This window comes from Eleutherodactylus coqui, chromosome 3 (assembly GCF_035609145.1).
Source record: "Eleutherodactylus coqui strain aEleCoq1 chromosome 3, aEleCoq1.hap1, whole genome shotgun sequence".
NCBI classification, from domain to species: Eukaryota; Metazoa; Chordata; class Amphibia; order Anura; family Eleutherodactylidae; genus Eleutherodactylus; species Eleutherodactylus coqui.
Genome location: NC_089839.1, coordinates 175356560 through 175380039, shown reverse-complemented (window position 1 = coordinate 175380039; position 23480 = coordinate 175356560). Strand labels below are relative to the sequence as shown.

General features: G+C 45.2%; 1 protein-coding gene across 1 annotated transcript in view; it reads left to right on the top strand.

Annotated features, from left to right (window-relative positions):
- Positions 1 to 20257, top strand: part of LOC136621248 (peroxisomal acyl-coenzyme A oxidase 2-like) — a 43921-nt gene extending 23664 nt beyond the window's left edge. Inside the window, exons 7-14 of the mRNA XM_066596599.1 lie at positions 659 to 831; positions 3560 to 3722; positions 6838 to 7028; positions 7117 to 7278; positions 9697 to 9802; positions 16544 to 16761; positions 16899 to 17031; positions 20094 to 20257. Coding sequence (XP_066452696.1) covers positions 659 to 831; positions 3560 to 3722; positions 6838 to 7028; positions 7117 to 7278; positions 9697 to 9802; positions 16544 to 16761; positions 16899 to 17031; positions 20094 to 20156 — 1209 coding nt within the window. The 3' untranslated portion in view covers positions 20157 to 20257. The remainder of the gene's footprint in view (positions 1 to 658; positions 832 to 3559; positions 3723 to 6837; positions 7029 to 7116; positions 7279 to 9696; positions 9803 to 16543; positions 16762 to 16898; positions 17032 to 20093) is intronic.
- Positions 20258 to 23480: the final 3223 nt, after the last annotated feature.

Below are 23480 nucleotides of genomic sequence, written 5' to 3'. Positions count from 1 at the left end.
CCTTTAACTACACTAGCTAGGATAATGTCTGTGTACCTCTTTTGACATTTCCTGACTGCATTAGTGTCCGCTCCGGTCCTTCTGTGTTGATGAACCTCAGCCTATGTAGCACCATTATGGATTTTCTGTGGGTTGCTCACACTACTCATTGCCTAGCCCGCCAAGCTACTCATTCAGCCTCCTCCAGAATCAAGTGGTCACTCAGGTAATGGGCGAGTTACCTGATCTTTTTTCATCAGCATTCTTGAGTCCCGATGATGTGTTCGACCATGTTAAGTCCTCTTGACTCAGGAGGACCAGGGGGACCAAACGCATCATTGCTGAGCTACCAGTAGCCCAGCTTTCTGATTGACAAAGGAAGAACTATATGTTTATAGGCTGACTTTGCTCTACTATAGGAGTGCAGAGAAAAAACTTTTTAGGATTGAGTTGAACACATCTGCCAGCGTTAACAAGATTCTAAGTGATGTTAAGACTGAAATGGGGAATATCCGGCACAGACTATGTGACACTAGTCAACGCGGTGTATGTGCTGTTCCAGATCTTGCATTATTGATGAATGTGGCACAGTGTACAACAGGGGGAGAATATAATAATCTAATGTGTGATATTTTCATAAATGCAGTATATTTGATGTTGATTTCTTTCTTGGCACAAGGTTCTTCCTGATGGCTCCTATGTTAAAAGTGGATCTGACAAGATAAACTATTTCTCCATGACTGCTGTGAGAGTCAGCATACTCCGTGATGAGGTCCTGGAGGCACTGATGAAGGCCTGCACCATCTCTGTCCGATACTCTGCTGTGAGACGACAATCAGAGTTAAAACCGGGGTAGGTTTGCCATCATAAGCTTACCATATAGACGTCCAAGAACCTTTGTGCTTCCAAAGAAGTTTGAGTAGAACATTTGTGTCATTATGAAATGGCTGAATAGAAGTTTAAAAACAAACTTGACACCTATTTTTGTAAGATTAGAAGATACGAGTGACAACTAATATGACTTCCATAATACCTACAACAATGTTTGTCTCCAAAGGAAAAAAGGTGGAGAACAGCTTCAACTATAAAAAACATTTTCTTCTTTATTAGGTAATCCATTAAAAAAGCACTTTGCTTGCAAACATTGTATGCAAAACTGCTGAACGCATTTCGGCCAACTAGCCTTTGTCAGCAGCAATAAGAATGTGAAACATACAAAACATATATACCATATAGACTGATTAATAGACAAAGTGTTCCTGTGAGCTGTTGTTAGCTGCACGGGAGAGATGGCTGGACTTCACAGAGGTGGGTGTGCTACACACATAATTGTGTAGTAACCCATTCAAAAAAAGGGTCATGGCACAATTCCTTTTCATGAAATCTCAAATAAAATACTATGACTTAAAGCGGTTGTCCCGCGGCGAAATCAAAAAAAATTTTTTTCCTACCTACCCCCACATTGTGCCCCGTTAAAAACAATCCCTTTGTTATTTTAAAAAAAAAAATCGCTTACCTGCATCCCCGTTCGGGCAGTTTCTTCTTTTAAAGATGGCCACCGGTCCTTTCCCAATGATGCACCGCGGTTTTCCCCCATGGTGCACCGTGGATGTCTTGTGTTCCACTGCCGATTACAGCCACCTAATTGGCTGATTGGCACCACGTGACGGAGGCGGAGATACGATGACGTGGAGAAGACCAGCTCTCCGGCGCGAGCATGGAGCAGAAGACCGGACAGCGCAAGCGCGTCTAAAGAAGCCAGAAGATGCAGAAATTAGTCGGAGCCATGGAGACGGGGACGCCAGCAACGGAGTGGGTAAGTGAATAACTTCTGTATGGCTCATATTTAATGCACGATGTACATTACAAAGTGCATTAATATGGCCATACAGAAGTGTATAACCCCACTTGCTTTCACGGGACAACCCCTTTAAGCCATATATAAATACAAAAAGATTTTCTTATAATAAATCTACAGTATATACAAGATAATACTAGTAATCTATATAGATATAAATATAATACAAGCATATCAAAAATAAGTTATTGAATATATAGTAATACGATAGCTTTATGAATATGCATTCTATTACTTTCTGTTATCAGCGATTTTTGCCCATAGCTGGGCTGACTAGATAAGTATGTACTCTATTACTCTCCGTTGTCAGCCGTTTCAGACTATTGCTGGGCTGACTATGTGAGCATGCATTCTATTGCTCTCTGTTTTCAGCTATTTCAGGCTGTCACTAGGCTGACTTAGTGAGTATGCATTCTATTTCAATGGCTGATAACTGTGAGCAATAGCATGCATGCTCACCTAGTCAGCCCAGCAACAATCTGAAACAGTTGCATATCAGAGCCAAAATGAAGCCATGAGGAGGAAAGAACTGAATGTAGAGCTCAGAGACAGGATTGGAGAAGGTCACTAAAAAAATTCTGCTGCCCTGAAAGTTCCCAATAGTACAGTGGCCTCCATAATTCTTAAATGAAAGAAGTTTGGAACAACCAGGACTCTTACTAGTGTAATGGCTGCAGCGTCCCCTTGGGATACCCCGGACACCTGACATAGGGGGGTATAGTGCGGACGTGTCACAATGGCACTTACCAACTCCTTCCCGAAGGTATGCACGCAGCCAAGGCCGGAGTGTCACCGCAGACCACCCAAAGACACCGCTAGGATAGGAAATGCCAATAAACAGGAGGATGGGGGTAGTAGTTGTCACGGGTAAGGCCACCATTCCTACACACCGGTATGCTACTCGGCGGAGAATAATCATGTACACAGATTCTTAGTACCTCGGGCCCCAGGAACAGTTAGGGCCTGGTAAAACTTTATTATTGTAAACTTGCAGTAAACTATTATCACAAGGCCGTTTAGGTACAGTCAATACAGTGCAGGCAAGTCAAGAGGCTTGAGGTCAGGGAGGAAACACAGGATGACACTGGTCCTGCAGTCCATGTCATCTGACAGGAACCGCTGCTGAAAGGGACACTCCGGAGAAGGAAGGGGGGTAGGGATCACTCCACAGACACTCTCACAGTAGTTATTGACTTTCACCCAGCCCTGGAGACACATGGGTGTACCTAGTAGCGTACTTCTACGCGGGGATCCTTGATCTGGATGGCCGTGCAAGGAGACATAAACACTTCACTTAGTACATCTGTACTGGTTCCGTCTTACAGAATTACTTACGAATGCTCTCTCCTATACTTGGGACACACTCCACTCACAACCAGAATTCAGTCGCTATGAGATATCTCTCCTCTGATTCCATCTTCACCACAAGGAAGCAAAAGGTGCTTCCATGTGGCTCTGTGTTAAGTGAACTCAGGTAGCAGGCAAGATGGAAGACCTAGACCACCTTCCTACTCTCATTCACTCCTATTTATACCTTCTCCCATATGACATGACATGACAGACTGGTTACATTTACATGCAGGCTTGGATTTTATTGAAATTAACCCTTCAAGCGTCGCAGCTATGCAACACACACATTGGATTTGACAAGACAGATTTTAGGTATCGAAACTTTTTGTTTGTTTTTTTTTCCAGATTTTTATAATGATTTCTATCTTCTAGGGAACAAGAACCAAAAATCCTTGATTACCAATCACAGCAACATAAACTTTTACCCCTCGTGGCTACATGTTATGCCTTCGATTTTACAAGTAAATACGTGAACAAGTTTAACGAAGACGTATTCAGCGAGATTAATAGGGAGAACTTTACATCACTGCCTGAGGTAACATGATGGTTTGTTAAATCTTGTAACTAATTCACATATGAAATGCTGTACGAAGGGGAATCGGTAAGGAAATGAGTACAAAGAATGGACATTTAGATCCTCTTCTGCCTGTGACATCGCCGTGCGCTTATCACATGGCCTTTCTGGAAGTCAGACATGTAAACCCTTTCCAATCCAATTTCCTTGTCACCCGCATCCTTTGCGGCTCTAATTTATTTTGGGTTCGAAAACATGTTGTGGATTACTTGAAATAACTCAACAGAAGCACAAAACAAATTAACTTCAATTATGTTTTCATTAACAATTTTTTTTAAAAATAAAGTGTTTTCGCTTCTTTTGGTTTATCATTTTTAAGAGTGTGATACTTTTTGAAGCACTCTCCAAAATGAAGTCCGGTCTCCCTATTGCATGCCTCACAGTAGAAACGGGTTTCACTGCTTTCTCTTTCTTCTGCTGCAAAACATGGAATCCTTTATGAATTTTTTTCCGTTTTGCATTAGGAAATGCATCTTCCCGTTTAGTCTTTCCTCGGCTTTTAGAAGTTGATGGCCTTTCCCTGGTTGTCGTACTTATGTTCCTCACATTGTCCACAGGCTGAGTGATGAGGATTTTCTAGTATAAAAAGATGGATCAGCATTGTTTCATCCGTCTCCTTCTTATCTAAGGATTAAAGGATGTAGCTGTTCACAACTGCAACTTCCATCAGCCAGAAAATTTTTTTCCACAATCTGTAGGATCTACTGGTAAAACCATAACACCCAAACTACTGATCATCTCTGTCCACTCCTCCAATGAACTTTGTGTAGTCCAAAATAATAATGGGTTTTTCAATTTAAACTGGCTGTTTCATCCTATAACTAGTGAGTGACCAACTGTGTCTGGGGGCCATAGAACGTACTCAGCATTGTCCCTGTCCTCTTGTCATGGAATGAGAGGCTCATCATTTTCTTGTTGCATTCATAGGCACATACTAGATATTAATTTTTTTCAGTTCACTAGGAAAATTCTTCCTAGAAGAAGCTTAGAAACCATAACTGTTCCTCTAATATGTATTTAAATGTCATGCAATTCCCGAGCAGGTTGAGGGCTTCTATAGAACCTGTCAGTGAGGACGTGAGCGCCTTTACCCCTTGTTTGACCTTGCACCAATCAACCATAATCCAAGATGTAAATGGCAAATCAGGCCAAAAATACATAGCCAATTTCAGGCAATCACACAGGCAAAAAGTTTGTAGGCCCCACTTTGTAGGCTTCTTTGGAGTGTAGCATTTGAATTGAACCCTTCATTCGAAGCCTACTGTGCTCTCATCTATAGCCACATTTTTCTAAACTAAATGCAGTGCCTAAAATATTTGGAGAAAACGGAGACGGGAGTAAACATCCTTGAAGAATGGGATTTGGTGTAGTAATAATCTTTATTTGTATAGCGCCAACTTATTCCACAGCACTTTCAAGCATTGGAGAAACACAGACAATACAACAATTACATGTGATATACACTCAATTTGAAACAGATGGGGTGGGGGGTGGTACAGGAGGTACAAGGGAGAGAGAGGGGGGGACACAAGCAGTACAGGAATTACACATGGAAATCGGTTATTAGAGAGCAAATAGGGTGGGACAGTAAGGAGTTGAAGGGGTAGAGGTTGAATGTGATAAGCAGGATGGAAGGTGTGGGGAGCTGTAGGGAGGGGCAGTTGGACTAGGTCAGGAGATTTGGTATGCCTCCCTGAAGAGGTGAGTTTTTAAGGCGCATCTGAAATTTCGTGCATTGGGAATTGTCCGGATGTCTTGGGGTAGAGCGTTCCAGAGGATGGGTGCTGCTCTTGCGAAGTCCTGGAGGTGAGCATGTGAGGTTCGTCTTAGAGGGGTGTTTAGTCTGAGTGTGTTACAAGATCAGAGTGTGCAGGCTGGGTGGAGTACGGACAGGAGGGAAGCAATGTATGGTGGCACAGCGCGATGGAGAGCTTTGTGGGTGAGCAATTAAAATTTACTTGTGCAGTGGATGGGCAGCAATTGCAGTGACTGGCATAGTGCTGAGGAGTCTGAGAAACAGCTGGATATAAAAATGAGTTTAGCTGCCGTACTAAGTATGGATTGGAGTGGAGTGAGTCTGGTGCGGGGAAGGCCAGTGAATAGCGAGTTGCAGTAGCCGAGTCGGGAGTGGATGAGAGCGTCAACGAGTGTCTTTAGTGTGTCCGTGGTGAGGTACGGCTAGATTTTAGCAATATTTTTGAGGTGCATAGGGCATGTTTGGACCAGAAATTGGATGTGGGGGGGGGGGGAGAGGTCGGCGTCCAGTGTGACCCCAAGGCAGCGGGCATACTGTCTGTGGTTTATGATGGTGCTAGACACTGGAATGGAGATGTTGAAGGAAGGTCGGTTGGAAGGCGGAAAGACAAGAAGGTCAGTTTTAGAGAGGTTAAGTTTGAGAGAAAAAGAGAACATAGCATTAGAGACAGCGGACAGACAGTCGGTGATATTTTGGAGGCATGGTTCAGAGATCTCACGGGAGATAGTATAGTTGGATGTCGTCAGCATAGAGATGGTATTGGAGACCAAATTTGAGGATGGCTTGGCCAAGTGGGGCTGTGTAGATAGAGAAGAGAAGGGGACCAAGGACTGAGCCCTGGGGGACCCCAACAGCGAGAGGAAGTGGAAAGGAGATAGAGCCAGTGAAGGAGACGCTGAAAGAGCAGTCAGAGGGGTAGGAGGAGAACCAGGTGAAAACAGTATCCTTTAGGCTGATAGAGCGGAGTATAGTGAGAAGGAGGTCAGGATTAACAGTGTTAAATGCAGCTGAGAGGTCAAGGAGGATTAGTAGGGAGTAGTCGGCTCTTGACTTTGCCGTCATCAAGTCATTTGATACTTTTGTGAGGGCAGTTTCAGTCCAGTGTAGAAAAAGGAAACCAAACTGGAGGGGGCCGAGGAGACTTAGTGTTCAGAACAATATCAAGGACCTCTTTGTTCTTGTGATGAGTAGGGTCTTAGTCTCCACGGTCTCTGTGAAGATAGCAAAATTTTATGCACATTATATTACAATTTTAGGAGCTTGGTGATTAGAATAGGAATAAATTCTCATTCCTTACATTGTATGTTCTTATATATTTAGCTACATGCTCTCACAGCTGGAATAAAGGCTCTTGCAACAGAGATCTGTTCAAATGGTGTAGAAGTCTGCCGCAAAGCGTGTGGGGGCCACGGCTACTCCCTTTACAGTGGTTTACCCTCTCTCTACACTAAAGTTACTGCTTCATGTACTTATGAAGGAGAGAATACTGTGCTGCACTTGCAAGGCGCAAGGTAACACTATATAACAGTATCTGATATTAACACGTTATTCTTGTGTTTTATTGTTTGTTACTTAAGTTTTACTTTAATTTTCTACTAGATTTTTAGTTAAATGTTTTGCTGCTGCCCAGTCAGAACCACTATTACCAACCAGCACAGCCTATCTATCCTCTCCATCTGCTGGTGAATGCCAGGCAATGACATCGGCTGACTTCCTGAATCCAGAAGTGTACTTGAAGGCATATGAATGTAGGGCATACAGGTAAGTGAAAGAGCCCACTGAATTGTATGAACTTTTATGAGTATAAGGCCCCTGTTCATAACTTTGGAAAAATATTAATAGTACATTACATAACTATAAGAAAAATGCTCATATACCTATACATAAGCAGACAGCTAACCAGCTACGTTTTGGTGGAGGACACGGGTAGCCCAAACTACATCACATTATATTTGCAGATGATTGATCAAGATTATCGGTAAGATTATATTGTGGTGGGATGAGCAAAACCTAACGTCCTCTATTAAAACACAGTGAATTGGGGATAGTCCAGAATTTTTGGATTAGAGTACACCGCTATACAACAACACATTTGACCTCCACAGCTCCGTTAGACCCCCTGTGCACAATCTTTGGCTTTATAGACCTGGATAAATATAGATGCACCCCGGGCAGCCGTAGGCTTCTGCACATGGTCGCCATGGCAGGGATGAAAACCGTTCTGCAGACATGGGTAGATACGACCCCTCCCCCCTTTAAGCTCTTTCTGGAAAAGCTGTCCTTTCTCATGCAAATGGACTGGACAGAGGCCTCATTTCAAAAGGAGGCGCAGGTGGAGGGATTCTTTGAGGTGTGGGAGAGTTTCATTGATGTCCTACCGCAATGAGTGAAAAGGGCAATCGAGGAATCCTTCAAAACAACCATATGGTATATAGAGAGATCTATATCCGGAGACCCACCAGTTAGTGGGACTTGACCTGATGTGGGATTTGACCTGATGTGGGAAACACCTTGGGGGCCTACTCGCTGGGACATAAAATAGACATGTTTCTATAAAGAAGATACGACTGGACCGGATATTCGCAGAGGAGGAGAGATGTAAGAAACCGATTTCATAATGTATCAGGTGTCAAAATTGTTTATTTTCAAGGATGTTACTGTAGTGGGTTAAGTAATGTGACCCCTACATATGTTTCCAACCCCACCCCCCCCCCCTCCCTACAACCCCCCACTACCTTGATTCTTCGATCCCCCACCCCTCCCTGTGTACGCTAAGGGAAAAGGAGAAAAATAGAGATCTGGAGAGAAGCGGTGGCTGTCTTGACAAAAGATATACTATGCAACCCTATGATGTAATAATGTGTACAGCTCCGTATAAAAATGTATCCCTTAGTGCATGTCCTGGGTGTAAGCAGAAACCCTGCTCAATGGAAAGATGCTCGATAAAACCTTGTCGAAATAAAACAGATTTTCGACAAGACAAGGCTCCTAACCTTACACCCATCTCCTCCCTTCTACCCCCCCCCCCTTTTCTCTCCCCCCACCCCCGTTCTCCACACATACTGGGGCAGAAACTCAAAGGAAAGTAATTTTAAAAGCCATAATGGACTTACTGATGGAAGGATATCCTAATACTTTTGTACTATGCAATCTGACAGACAGCATAATGTAAATGCATGATTATTACTGCAAACTCTGTATGTGAACGGAGATCCTGTTTAATTTGAAAAATGTTTAATAAAAACATATTAAATAAAACACAGTGAATTGGAGCATTATCTTCTTAAAAAGAACCTGTCATCCAGCAAAATCTTTTGAAGGCTTCAGGATTTGATGCACTATCTTTATTAGGTATTTACAATTAGCACTTACTATAAATAGTGGTACCAAGCTCTTACGTGATTGAGGGTCTGTTGGGTCATACCAAACTCCGGTAATGACTGCAACCTCTAGAAGTCTACAGGTCCTCCAAACAATAAGGACCACTAAGGTTCTTCTCTGTTTATCATCTGTAGCCAAAGGTGTAAATTGAAATTTCTGTATCTTAATGCAAAATCTCAACATGGTCCTCCACCTATCATGTACAAATATACAGTGTATTGGTGTCTTCTCATGTGGCAGAGGTGCCATTGGGTCACCTCTTCCGCCAGGGTAAAGGCAATGCTTTCTGTCTCTTCACACACTATAGCTACATTCCTATTTAGCAGCCTTCTATCCAATCATTTAACAGGGTTGCTTATAGTTCATGTAATTAGCTAAACACCAGTTGCTGCACAGCTAATTGCTCCTCAAGCTCTGCAGTTCCACAGCTTCCATATCCTGATTCAATGGTAAAGTTGAATAAAAACTGGAATAAATTGCCCTCGGGATTCAGTAAGGCCATTACTAAGGCTGATCAAAGATGTAACAATTCTATGATCATTAACGATAATTTTAGTGCAGTAACATAGCATAAACTTTAGTAGAGCACCTGTTGTAACTGAGAAAAACTTACTTTTATGGTTAACTAGACATATAACACTGATCATTGAAGAGTCATTTTGCACACTTGCGAGCTGATTGGCCTAATGTAGTAGAAACTTGCTACTTTATCTCCCAGAATAGCTTCTATCTATAAAACTACATTATATACATCATTATATTCACATGCAAATTACTCAATCATATTTTTTATTCCAGGCTTATTGCATCTGCAGCAAACAAAATGCAGAAATTGGTACAGTCAGGGGTGGAGCAACACCTGGCATGGAATAGCACGTCGGTGGAGCTGGTAAAAGCTGCAATAGTAAGGGTCTACTCATATTATACTAGGTCTAGGTTGTCTGACTGACATCCCCATCTCCCCAGTGGGCAAAGAAAATTACATAATGGAAGGCGTTCCTACAGGTGGCAATCAGTTGTAACAATTATTGTACAGGAGCAACAATTGTTGGAACTGTCAGGCGCCTGACAATCATCCCGTCTAAAAGGACCCTTAGCCCCTTAGGCTGCCTTCACATGAGCGTATATACGCAGCTATTTACACGCGTAAATATGCCGTGCCGGGAAAAGTATACACCATAAGAGAATTCTTTAACTATAGATCAAATGATTTAGTGTATATGGCTTCCTATGGTTCCTCTCCCTCTCCCCCCCCCCCCCCCCCCCACTCCCCGCTGCAACCCCCCACTCACCCACGGCACCCCCCGAATCTTTTCGCCCGAGTACGGAAGTACTCGAAAATCGCGTTGCTCGGGCGAAAAAGGGGCGTGGCCGAGTAGGCTCGCTCATCTCTATGAATTATCCAGTGTTGCGTAGTAAATTGGGAATACTGGTGTTGTGTCTCACCTAATCTAAACTACTCCACTATCTGATTGGACAGAATTGAATCCATCAAGGGCACCCTGGGGGACTTATTCTATACTAATACCCTTTCCTGACACTCTTTAATAAGCTCTCAGTCTAAAATCACTTTTGGGGTCGTTCCAACAACAGATAAGGGAATCACTTTATGTAATTGTTTGCCCTTTTTGAGTCTTCCGATTTATTTATTTAATTCATTTATTTTCTATCTACACTAATATTACAAGTTAAGTTTTATAGGGAATTACGCAGTGAAGTTACTTCTAGTTCTTATAATTCCTCTGCCACAGTGAACGACTTATTTCATTTTTTAAAATTATATTCTGCTGCCATCTTCTGGCCGCAATAGCTTTTTATTTTATGGTTGACATAGTTTGGCTCATTTTCTGAGGGACATCCTGTAGTTTCCGTTGGTACCATTCAGGAGTACATACGACTTTTTGATCGCTTTTGATTACATTTTTTCTTGGAGATGGGGTGACCAAAAAAGCGCAATTCTTGCATTCTTTCCTTTTTTTTCTGACAGAATTCACCATGTGGGGTTACTAATACTTAGTTAAAGAAAAGTTTTAAAAAGTTAAACCTTTTTTTTTTTTTTTTTTTTTTTTAACCCCCAGGAAAAATAAGAACATGCAATGCTTTAATTGCTCCTGCAGTATAATGTAATGCCACAGTATTACATTATACTGCAATCTGACAGGCATTCTATCAAGCCATGCCACAGGCCCCGAAACATCGGTCGGGGGATTTAAATGCTGCTGTCAGAATTGGTGGCATTTAAAGGGTTAATAGCTCTGATAAGCGGCGTGGCTTCATCAATACCCCAAGGCTGCAGGACATAACTGTACGTCCTGCAGCGTTAAGGGGTTAATGACTACTGCCCTCTCACAATTATTCAATTTCCTGAATAGAATCCCTCATAAGAGCACATATTTGCAAATGAGGTATTAGCTCAAGCACACCTGATGCAGATAATTAAGGGCTTTATTAGTTACATCAGGTGAGATGAAAACACATCAAATACCTGGATTGGCTAGGACTTTGTTGACTGTGACATTTGATTGCATATAAGAAATATGGCTAAAGGCCCATTGTTACCATGCAGGGCGGCGCTGGGTCCCGCGGCCGGCGCGCGCCGCTTCGAGCTCGGCTTCGGCGTCCCGGAGCTGTGCTGTCAGGGATCTCCCGGCGGCGTGGAGCAGCCAGCGTGCAGCAGCGTGGAGCAGCCAGCGTGCTGCGGCGTGGGCGTGTCCGCCCGTAGGGTGCCGCCCGCTCTCATCCACCTCCCTTATGCAACAGTGGGAGAGTCGGCTCCTCCCACTCTCCGCCCCGGGGCGGAGGCTTTTAGTTAAAAGGCTGGCAGTGACCTGAACTCACTGCCAGTTATTGGTTCTGCTAGCCTCTAGTCAGGTCTATTCTAGTCTGTCCTAGTTGCTTGTCAGTATCCGTTCGTTTGCCTGTGAGCTACACCTCCAGCCTTGATTCACCTAGTAGTTTTGTTGGTCTGTTACACCTGCCTCTCCTGTCGGCACTCTGTCCCCTGTTAGTAGTTCCATCCAGGTAGTCGCCAGGTCCCTAGCCAGCGCAGGGACTGCCGCCCAGTTGTCCGCCTGGGGTTAGCCAGGGCCGAGGCAAGTAGGCAGGGACAGTGGGGTGCAGGAGATCAGGGCACCCCAACTGGCGCTCGGGGGGCAGAGTGCCGTAACATAATAACTGGCCCTTTAAAACCGTTTTTGTCATGGAGGCGATCAGTTCCCTCACGAACCAGCTGCAAGCCCTGGTGCCTGTGATCCAGGATTTATCCGCCCGCATGGTGGCCCAGGAGCAGCGGGGGGTGTCGCAGGGGTCGGACGCCTCAACCAGCCCCGAACCCAAGTGCCCTCTTCCCGAGGTGTTTTCTGGGGAGAGGAACAAGTTTTTTGTTTTCCGACAGGCGTGTCGCCTGTTTTTTCGCATGCGTCCCCGTTCTTCCGGGTCGGAGGCTCAGAGGGTCGGGCTGATAATGTCCCTGCTGCGGGGCTCGGCACAGACATGGGCTTTCTCCATCCCCGAGGGTTCCTCCTGCCTGCAGTCCGTGGACTCCTTTTTTCAGGAACTCGGGGGTATCTTCGGCGGGGTTGGCGGTTTCACGGTTGTTGGCGCTGCGGCAGGGGTTGTCGTGTGTGGAGGATTATTGCTCCAACTTCAGACGCTATGCGGGGGATACGACATGGAACGATAGCGCGCTGAAGGACGTTTTTCTGCAGAGCCTCTCGGACGCAGTTAAAGACCTGTTAATTTCCCATCCCGTTCCCGGGTCCTTAAGGGGGGCTTACAATTTAATTCGCATCAGAGAGGGAGATGAATGGAAGACAGCGTTCAACACCCCGTTAGGACATTTTGAATGTCTGGTCATGCCTTTTGGACTCTGTAATGCCCCCGCTGTATTTCAGGGTTTTATGAACGCAGTCTTCCATGACTTCCTGGGGGTATTTCTGGTCATTTATCTGGACGACATCCTGGTGTACTCACCTGACTGGGATTCACATGTGCGGCACCTGAGGTTGGTCCTGACCCGTTTGCGCGAGTATCAACTTTTTGTCAAATTAGAGAAATGTACATTTGGCTCTAAACAAGTGTCCTTCCTTGGTTATGTAATTTCCCCCACAGAGATTCAGATGGAGTCTGATAAAGTAGCAGCAATCTCCCAATGGGTCAGACCCGACAACCTCAAGGCTCTCCAGCGGTTCTTAGGTTTTGCAAATTTCTACCGCAAATTCATTAGAAATTACTCAGTTATTGCTCAACCTCTGACCGACCTGACTAAGAAGGGGGCTGACTTGGGTAAGTGGTCGCCTGCAGCCCTTGAGGCCTTTAGCCGTCTAAAAAAGGCATTCACGACTGCCTCGGTGCTAATACAGCCGGACGCACGACTACCCTTTTTTATTGAGGTAGACGCGTCGGAAGTGGGGACAGGAGCCGTATTGTCGCAGGAAGTCAGTGGGAGGTCTGGCTATAGCCCATGTGCGTTCTTTTCGCGAAAGTTCAATTCAGCAGAGCGCAACTACGACGTGGGTAACCGTGAATTGTTGGCTATCAAATGGGCTCTGGAAGAGTGGCAACACCATCTTGAGGGTGCTAGACACCCAATTACCGTATATACTGATCACAAGAATCTGGTATATCTCGCCAATGCGAAAAGACTCACTTCTCGTCAAGCCAGGTGGGCGTTGTTCTTCGCCAGGTTTAACTTCGTCGTGACATATATCCCCGGAGAGAAGAACGTGAAGGCGGACGCCCTGTCACGGAGTTTCGGGGTACCAGACAGTGGGACCATGACTCCCGAGAATATCTTAGCCCCCGGCGTGGTGGTGGCAGTGTTAGAGTCTAACTTCGTCCCTCAACTACAGGATGCTCAGCAGGACGCTCCGTCAGGGGTGCCGGAGGGCAGATGGTTTGTGCCAGAGACCCTACGCCCTAGAGTCATGGATGAGTCCCACTCGTCGGCTCTCGCCGGGCATCCAGGGTTCCAGGGGACCCTGGAGCTTTGCTCCCGATACTTCTGGTGGCCAGGCATGTCTCAGGAGATCCGCAACTTTGTGAGGGGTTGCTCGGTCTGTGCTCGCAATAAGAGTCGGCGGCGTCCTCCGGAGGGTCCTCTGAGACCACTACCGTTCCTTCCAGTCCCTGGTCTCACTTATCAGTAGATTTCATCACTGACCTACCAGAATCCCAGAAGTGCACCACTATCTTAGTGGTGGTCGACCGGTTCTCTAAGATGGCACATTTTGTGGCGTTAAAAAAGCTACCCTCGGCAAAAGAATTTGCCACGATTTTTGTAAAGGAAATAATTCGCCTACATGGGGTTCCCCAAAATATTGTATCTGATCGCGGGGTTCAGTTTGTGTCGCAGTTTTGGCGTGCCTTCTGCAGAAACCTGGGAACGTCGCTTTCCTTCTCGTCAGCGTTCCACCCGCAGACTAATGGTCAGACTGAGCGTAAGAACCAAGACTTAGTGCAATATTTACGGTTATTTGCCAGCGAAAAGGCTTACCAGTGGGCAGAGTTCCTGCCGTTGGCAGAGTTTGCACTAAACAACCGCCTTTGTTCTTCTACTGGGGTGTCTCCATTTTTTAGTGTATACGGTCAGCATCCTCGCTTCCTTACAGCAATCCCTACTCCGTCGCTCTGTCCGGCAGCGGATGACGCCACAGATACGCTTCGGGGAGTATGGACAGAGGTGCAGAGAAACTTGGAGGCAGCGGGGGCCCGTATGCAGTTGCGCAGTGGGAAGTGTCTGTCTGTGTCTGAACCTTACAGGGTGGGACAGAAGGTATACCTGTCTTCTAAAAATCTCAAATTGCGGGTCCCGTCCTTGAAGCTGGCGCCACGTTACGTGGGGCCGTTTGCCATCACACGTGTGGTGAACCCACTCGCCTACGAGCTGGGGTTGCCAGCCACATGGAGGGTTCACAGGGTATTCCATAAGTCGCTGCTGAAACCTTTTGTCCCTTCGGTGATACCCACCTCCGGTCCCCCTCCGCCCACCCTGGTCCGGGATGAAGTCGAATACGAGGTCCAGGAGATACTGGACTCTCGTCGGTGTCGAGGAATCCTACAATACTTGGTGGCCTGGAAGGGTTTTCCACCAGAAGATCATTCCTGGGTGGCCGCATGTGATGTTCATGCTCCCGTGTTGGTACGGCGGTTCCACCGTCGTTTTCCAGATAAGCCTGGTCGAGTTTCCGGGGGCCCGGAGGTCCCCCGTCAGAGGGGGGGTAATGTTACCATGCAGGGCGGCGCTGGGTCCCGCGGCCGGCGCGCGCCGCTTCGAGCTCGGCTTCGGCGTCCCGGAGCTGTGCTGTCAGGGATCTCCCGGCGGCGTGGAGCAGCCAGCGTGCAGCAGCGTGGAGCAGCCAGCGTGCTGCGGCGTGGGCGTGTCCGCCCGTAGGGTGCCGCCCGCTCTCATCCACCTCCCTTATGCAACAGTGGGAGAGTCGGCTCCTCCCACTCTCCGCCCCGGGGCGGAGGCTTTTAGTTAAAAGGCTGGCAGTGACCTGAACTCACTGCCAGTTATTGGTTCTGCTAGCCTCTAGTCAGGTCTATTCTAGTCTGTCCTAGTTGCTTGTCAGTATCCGTTCGTTTGCCTGTGAGCTACACCTCCAGCCTTGATTCACCTAGTAGTTTTGTTGGTCTGTTACACCTGCCTCTCCTGTCGGCACTCTGTCCCCTGTTAGTAGTTCCATCCAGGTAGTCGCCAGGTCCCTAGCCAGCGCAGGGACTGCCGCCCAGTTGTCCGCCTGGGGTTAGCCAGGGCCGAGGCAAGTAGGCAGGGACAGTGGGGTGCAGGAGATCAGGGCACCCCAACTGGCGCTCGGGGGGCAGAGTGCCGTAACACCCATTGAGACACAACAATTATCGCTCAAATGCCATCTTTTCAGTGATAATCATTGTCTAAATGTGCCCATCTTTCAGTTTTCTGCCAAACGACCATTTTCAGTTCTGCTTGAAAACCATGGCTCGCCAGAACAGCTGGTAAGCAGGACCTCACGCTGTGTTCTGCCCGGGGAGAGCTGATTACAGCTTATAACATTGTATCAGCTGTTCTCAGCTGGCAGCCCAGCTGGCAGTACAGCTGATAAGCAGGACTGCAGGCTTTGTCTGCTGTCTATGGTGCTGAATTCTCCATGGGGAGCTAGAGATTACATTGTTTTCTTTTAGCAGCCCCTGGCTGAACAATGGAGCCAATTACAGAGCTCAGACCTCCTGCTGAGTTCTGCAACAGCTACCAGAAGCTTATTTGCATGCAAATGAAGCTGATAAAGTAATAATAGTAATTAGTGCAAGTTAGTACTTTATGCAAAACAGTCCCTAATCTTTCAATCTTTTGAAAGATTATTTGTGTGTGTAAATGGGCCTTTAGTCAAGAGAGTGGTCCAAATAGTGAAGAGAAAAGATCATTGCCTTGCACAAACAAGGAAAAGGTTATAAGAAGAAAGCCATATTTCTAATATGCAATCAAATATCACAGTCAACAAAATCTTTGCTAAGTTTGTTCTCAGCAGAGATACTATTCCCATGATGAAATAGGAAAATGGAGACTCAAAAATACAAATGTAAACACAACCCTAGTGAGTTATGTTGAACACAATACATTAGGTTTCCCATTGAGTGCATCCAGCCAATGTGGTTATGTGTCTTTTAGGCTCATTCACACTTCTTATCAGTGAAGATTTTCATCTCGGCTCTGAATTCCCTCCCCGATCAGCCTAATGTTAAAGCTGTTCTGAAGCGGCTCTGTGACCTGTATGCTTTACATGGAATATTCACAAGTGCTGGTGACTTCTTACAACATGAGTACCTATCAGGGAAACAGCTGGACGTGGTCACTACAGCTTACCTGGGCCTCCTGGCTGAGCTCCGGTGAGTAACCACAAGGTTTGGTGCAGGTTGGCACCTGAAGTGCAGTGACTAGAGTTGCATCCTATTGATATTATTAATAGACTGAAATTAGGAGAATTTTCAAAACTTTACTCTAAAGCGTTTCCTTCTATTTGTAGGAAAGATGCAGTTCTACTGGTTGACGCTTTTGATTTCACAGATGAACAGTTGTTATCGGCCCTTGGGATGTATGATGGGAATGTGTATCATAGCCTGCTGGAATGGGCTCAGAAAAACCCTGAGAACAAGGAGGTGAGATCTGAGCAAGATGATTACTCACATTTCAGGCCTAGTTTCTTTGAAACCAGCCTATGTTGGGGATTGTTATCATGTACTATCCTAGCTGTCAGACCACCAGTCAGATTTAAATTTTATTGGCATGCTCCATCAGTTCCTGTTATATGGAGCTGCTCTTTTCTGGTTAGAGAATGGTATGTAATGAAATATGGCACAATGGCAGTCATTCTTTGGCTTTGCTAATTTAGAATCCTGACTTGTGTCTTACAGGAAATTTAAAAATTACTAATTTGCATTTCATGGCTAAAATAATGCCAGATAAAAATGTTGTCGTGTTATCAATACACTCTTTGTAAAAAAAAAAAGTTAAGCACCTAGTTCTCATTTTGCTGCAAAATGTGGCATGTGTAATGTGTTCTCCTGGAACCTGTAGTTCTATGGGTTACCAGGAGCACACTTCCACAGGTGTGGGATGATTGAGCCAGTTGGGTGTGCTCCAGCCAGCCAATCACCACCAGTAGGTGCAGATATGTATTAAGCCCCTTTTGCTAGAGAGTGCTGGAAATGTATCTATTTACATCATTCCCTTGCAAAACTTTGGTGGTTGCATTCTGCTTGTTTGTTTATTCCACCTTCCCTGAAGATGGTCTGGACACCCGATCTCCCTGTCAGCATATTCTGCAGGCCCCTTATTCCTTCCCTTTTGGCCTCCTGGACAGAAGCGGAAATTCCGCAGCGGGATTTCCCGCGGACTTTCCGCCGCTAGAAGCCTGCATAGGATTGCGTTAACAAACGCAATCCTATGCAGACGGCCGCTATTTGGCCGCGCGAAATATCGCGCGGCAAACAAATTGCGGCATGCTCTATTTCTGTGCAGGGCGTGGGTGAGTACGCGCTGGTCCCTGCAGGCGCTCGGGTCGGTCCCGCCCGTCTGCAGGCGGCCTTTATCAGGTGGGACCTCCAGACATTGGATGTCCTGTGTTTCTGTCAGATGGGTGATGTCTGACGCCATGTTCCCTGCTGCGATCAGATGGGTGATGTCCCTTTCTCGGTTGATCTAGATTCAGATTTACCTATGCATGCAGGAGTTTCTGAGTGGTTTCCTTCTGTCTGTGAGGTGAGCAGACTTTAGGTGTGAACAATGACTTGTTCAGTATATGTCTGAAGGTGTAGCCTACCCTTGGGGTGAACTATAACTTGTTCAGTGTATAACTAAAGGGGACTATGCACTAGGTGTGAACAAGGTCCGGTTCAGTGTATGTTTGAAGGTGTGGACCACACTAGGTGTGAGCAAGGTCTTGTTCCGTGCAGTGTCTTCTTTAGGTTGCAGACACGCAGTGTGAACAGGGTCATGTTCTGTGTATGTCTGTAAGTGTTTAGTACATTGGTAAGTATGAGGTCAGCGAGTTGCTGGGTCTGTTGGGTGTTTGTATGCGTGTCGGGTTTATGCTTGTTTGATGTTGGGGTCTGGTCATGTATGCATGTCCGAACTCCCCTTTCTTCTCTCGAGTCATATAATACGTTGTGTTTGAGTAGTTTGCCATTTCCATGGCCTGCACAAACGCAACAACATGCAGTTATATCTCAGGCAGATATGCAAATGATTTGAGCTGTGGCATGATTAAATGAACAGTCTTGCCAACTGAGGCCATAAAAGTGCTTCCACCCTTGGCCTATGAAAAGACTCACTGAGGCTACTTGCGTGTAGTAACCTCTTGTTCTGCTTGTGTAGAGCTTGTTGACCACTAGACGCTTCTACGATGCATCGAAGAGTTTTTGCCCAGTTAATAGAGTTTGTGAAGGGGCGCATTATTGAAATGTGAGAAGCTGGATGGTCAAACTGACAAATTACAAACCATTTGGGATGTTCTGACCAGACTGTTAGGAGGTGTTGGGGCCAGTGACACTCAGGACGCTCTCAACAGAATAACAGTAGTGAAGATTGCCTGATTGTCCAACAAGCACGAACAGCTCCAACTGTTTCGTTGTCCGCCTTGCAGAGACAGGTGGCACCATCGTTACAGGCCCCCATGTCCGTCTGAACCATTTCCAGGCACTCAGTTGAAGGACATTTGGTTTCACGGCACCCATTACTTGTATTGTCTTTGACAGCCACCTATCCTCGCCTCAGTTTGCAGTGGTGTCGTGAATGATGTAACTAGACTGCTATGGAGTGGAACTGGGCTGTTTTCAGTGACAAATCCAGTTTTAGTTTGGGCACCTAGCGGTGAACTCCTTTATCTTGCCTTTGCTGTGGAGCGGCACACAGCTCCCACTACTGATGTGATGGTCTGGGGGTCATCGCATATAACAGTCAGTCACCCTTAGGAGTAGTACGAGGGACAATGATAGCTCAGTGATATGTTCAGGACATTCTACAGCCATATGTATTACCTGTTATGGCAGGGCTTCTAAGAGGCATCTTTCAGCAGGATAATGCTCGGCTGCACACAGCAAGGATGTCACAGGAATATCTCCACAACATTGCCACACTTCCATGACTGCCCAGTCGCCAGATGTATCACCAATAGAACATGTATGGGACTATCTGGGATGCCTACGAGTTCGCATGATCTAGAGGCTCATTTATGGCAAATGTGGAGCAATACGCTACAGGATACCATATAGACTCTGTATGCCTCCATCCCTGCCCGTATCACATCTTGCATCCAAGCTGTAGGCAGCCCACCCACAGTGTCTTATATTAATTTTTGCTCCAAAATATTTTTACTTTTACATGTATAGCTGCCTGGACACTATTTATATTGTGTTTTTCTATTAACTGTAACCAGGGCTCAATTTTGGAATAGGGCTTATTCTTCAAGCATCCTCAAAATTCTGAAAAATCATGCTAGGGCTTATTTTTGGGGTAGGTTTATTTTCAGAGAAACAGGGTACTGCAGTCTCCCTTCACATATTCAGTTTTCTGCAATAACTTATTCTTTGGGCTCTGATATTGTAATCACTTACTTATATCAATGTTACAATATAAAGTTTCATTTGATTTTGAAAGCTTTCTAGGTACTTGATTTTTTTCCACGACAATTGGTGTATAACAGTTTTTAATTTTATTGCAGGCAACTCCTGTATTTCAGACTTACCTGAAGCCATACCTGCAAAGCAATCCATCCAAATTATGAAGATGCTGCTGCCACATAACTTGATTTTAAGGTTCCCCATGATTTTTGTGTGCCAGACCTCAGGAATACTTTATTAGTTTTTTTTTTGTCACTTGTAAGAATCACAGGATATATGTGGTAAAGTATGCCAAAGGCCCCAACCCAGTCTTCAGCCAATGTCTGGTAATAAAAAAGCAATTTATCTGAAATTTAAATCTAAACTTGTACAGTAGATGAAGGTATCATTTATTTTAGAAGATAACATTGTAACCTCACTGCCAAAACTCCCAACAGACCCAAAGTGGTGCAAATGGAAAGTGCAGACATTACACAAAGGAACCAGACGCTTGCTTCTGTTGTTTTGAAAAGGTCATAGAAAAAAACAGAAAAACAAAAAAAAGAGGACATTAACCCTTTCCAATCCACTGTCTGACCTCTGAAGACATTATGAGTTAAGACTGTACAGTTTCGATGTTGGAAGACGTCCGTCGGGGTTCTCTTACTGTATATTGCCAGCCTCTCTGCTGTCGGAGCCTATCCAACATGTCACTTCATGCAGTACTGGCTTTGGCCAGCATATAGCGCTGTTGTATAACAGCAGAAAAAGACTAAGCCCCCTCGGAAAACTAGGATACAAATTGGATTGCAAAGGGTTAACCCCTTAGTGACGGAGCTTTTTTCCATTTTTGTTTTTTCCAACTCCCTTTTAAAAAATCGTAGCTCCTTAATTTATCCATCAACGTTGCTGTATGAGGGCTTGTTTTTTGCGGGACGAGTTGTATTTTTCAATGGCACTATTTATTGTACCATATAATTTACTGAAAAACTTTTAAAAAATTCTTAGCTGAGAGAAATGGGAAAAAAACGACATTCCACCATCTTTCGGTGCGTCCTGTTTCTACAGCACACAAATTGCAACAAAAACGACCAGATATTTTTATTCTATGGGTCAGTACGATTGCTACGATACCAAACTTGTATAGTATTTTTTTTGCTGTAGTACTTTTATTTTTTTTTAAAGATATTTAATTTATTTCAATTATTTTCTGCGGTCATTTTGTGCGCGCAATACCTTTTTTATTTTTTCGTCGACGTAGTTGAGCAAGGGCTCATTTTTTGCGGGATGTCCTGAAGTTTCCGATAGTATCAATTTGGAATACATCCGACTTTTTGATCACTTTTTATTGTGTTTTTTCTGGGAGACAGGGTAACTAAAAAAGTGTATTTCTGGCGTTCTTTATTTTTTTTTTACACGACGTTCACCATTTGGAAAAAATAATGCACTACTTTGATAGATCGGACTTTTACGGACGCAGCGATATTAAATACCGTATATACCGGCGTATAAGGCGACGGGGCGTATAAGACGACCCCCCAACTTTCACCTTATACGCCGGTATACAGTGGAGAAAAAAAAAAAATTCATTACTCACCTCCCCCGGTGTTCTGTCGCGCTCCGGCAGGATGTCGCTCGCTCCTCGTCCCCGCCGCAGCATAGCTTTCTGAATGTGGGGCTTGAAATCCCCGCTTCCAGAAAGCTAATACACACGCCGGCAGCCATGACATCATTGAATGGCTGTGATTGGCTAAAACACACGTGGCTTCAGCCAATCACACTATTCAATGACATCATTGAATGGGTGTGATTGCTAACACGTGCGCCTTCAGCCAATCACAGCCATTCAATGCTGTCATGGCTGCCGGCGTGTGTATTAACTTTCTGGAAGCGGGGATTTCAAGCCCCGCATTCAGAAAGCAATGCTGCGCCGGGGACGAGGAGCGAGCGACATCCTGCCGGAGCGCGACAGAACACCGGGGGAGGTGAGTAATGAATTTTTTTTTTTTTACACTTTTTTTTTTTTGTATTACCGGCGCATAAGACGACCCCCGACTTCAGAGCAGATTTTTCGGGGTTCAAAAGTCGTCTTATACGCCGGTATATACGGTACATATTTTTATTTTATGATTTTGATTTTTTAATAATGGATATGGCAAAAGGGGGGTGATTTAAACTTTTATAACTTTTTTTTTTTTAACAATTAAAAAAACTTTATTGATCTTTATTTTTACTTTACTTTGAAGTCCCCCTGGGGGACTTTAACATGCGATGCTTTGATCGCTGCTGCAGTATGACGTAATGCTATAGCATTACGTCATACTGCTTTTTTACAGGTAGTCTATGAAGCCACCCTGTGTGGATGGCTTGATAGGCAGTCTGCTAAGGCAGCCCTGGGGCCATTCATTAGGCCCCCGGCTGCCATGACACCTGCACGGATCCCCCGATCTCACCGCGGGGGGGCCGTGCGGATTTAAATGCCGCTGTCAGAATTGACAGCGGCATTTAAAGGGTTAATAGCCGCGAACGGCCGAGCGCAGCTATTACCCGCGGGTGTCAGCTGTAATAAACAGCTGATGCCCGCGCTGTATGGAGGGAGATAGCGGCGCTACCTCCCTCCATACACGCCCTGCAACAGCAGGACGTAGTTTCCCGATGGGGCGGTCGTTAAGGGGTTAAAGGAACGTCAAACCAAGTTCAGTTGGATCAGGTTACTAGCTATTATGTATAGGAGTGTCAGACTCCCCTCAACCTTTGTATTTCATCATGCCCAGTCCTTTGTTCTCAAGGCAGATGATCCGAATGAAAATACATACACGCTTAACTCTCGGTCAATGCGGCATTAGGAACAAAATCGCCAGTGACTCAGTGGATAGAAAGAATTGAGCGTTAGAACTGCATGCATATAGATAAATACCGTCTCCTAAAGGTCTACTATGATCTTATGGGTATAAACAAGTAAAAATAACTTAACAGATACCACTATATCAGGAAGTAAAGGTTACCCTTGTACTAACTATAAAACCATATATCCCTAAATGTCACACTCCACATTAAACTAAAGGCAGTGCAAAGACAACCCTATTTTACTATACTACAGTGTCTCCCCAAAAATAAGACCTACCCCAATAATAAGCCCTACACTTTGATTTTTGGGAGGGGCTTGAAATATAAGCTCTCCCACGAAAATAAGCCCTAGCTACACTACATGATAAAAACAACTCAAAAAATACTCACCTAGCAAGCGCCATTCGCGTCCCTCTCGCTGCTCTCCGGCCATCTTCAGTGTAGTCCTTAGCACTGAGAGAGCATACTCTTGCTGGTAATGGGGCTTGAATACCCAGTCTCCAGCAAGAGATTGCTGTGATTGGTTCAGGAACACCGCCTCAGCCAATCGGAGTTGACGCCCGATAAGCTAATCACAGCCATTTATTAAATAACATCATTAAATGGCTGTGATTGCCTTAAGCTTTGATTGGCTGAGGTGGTGTACCAAACAATGTCCATCT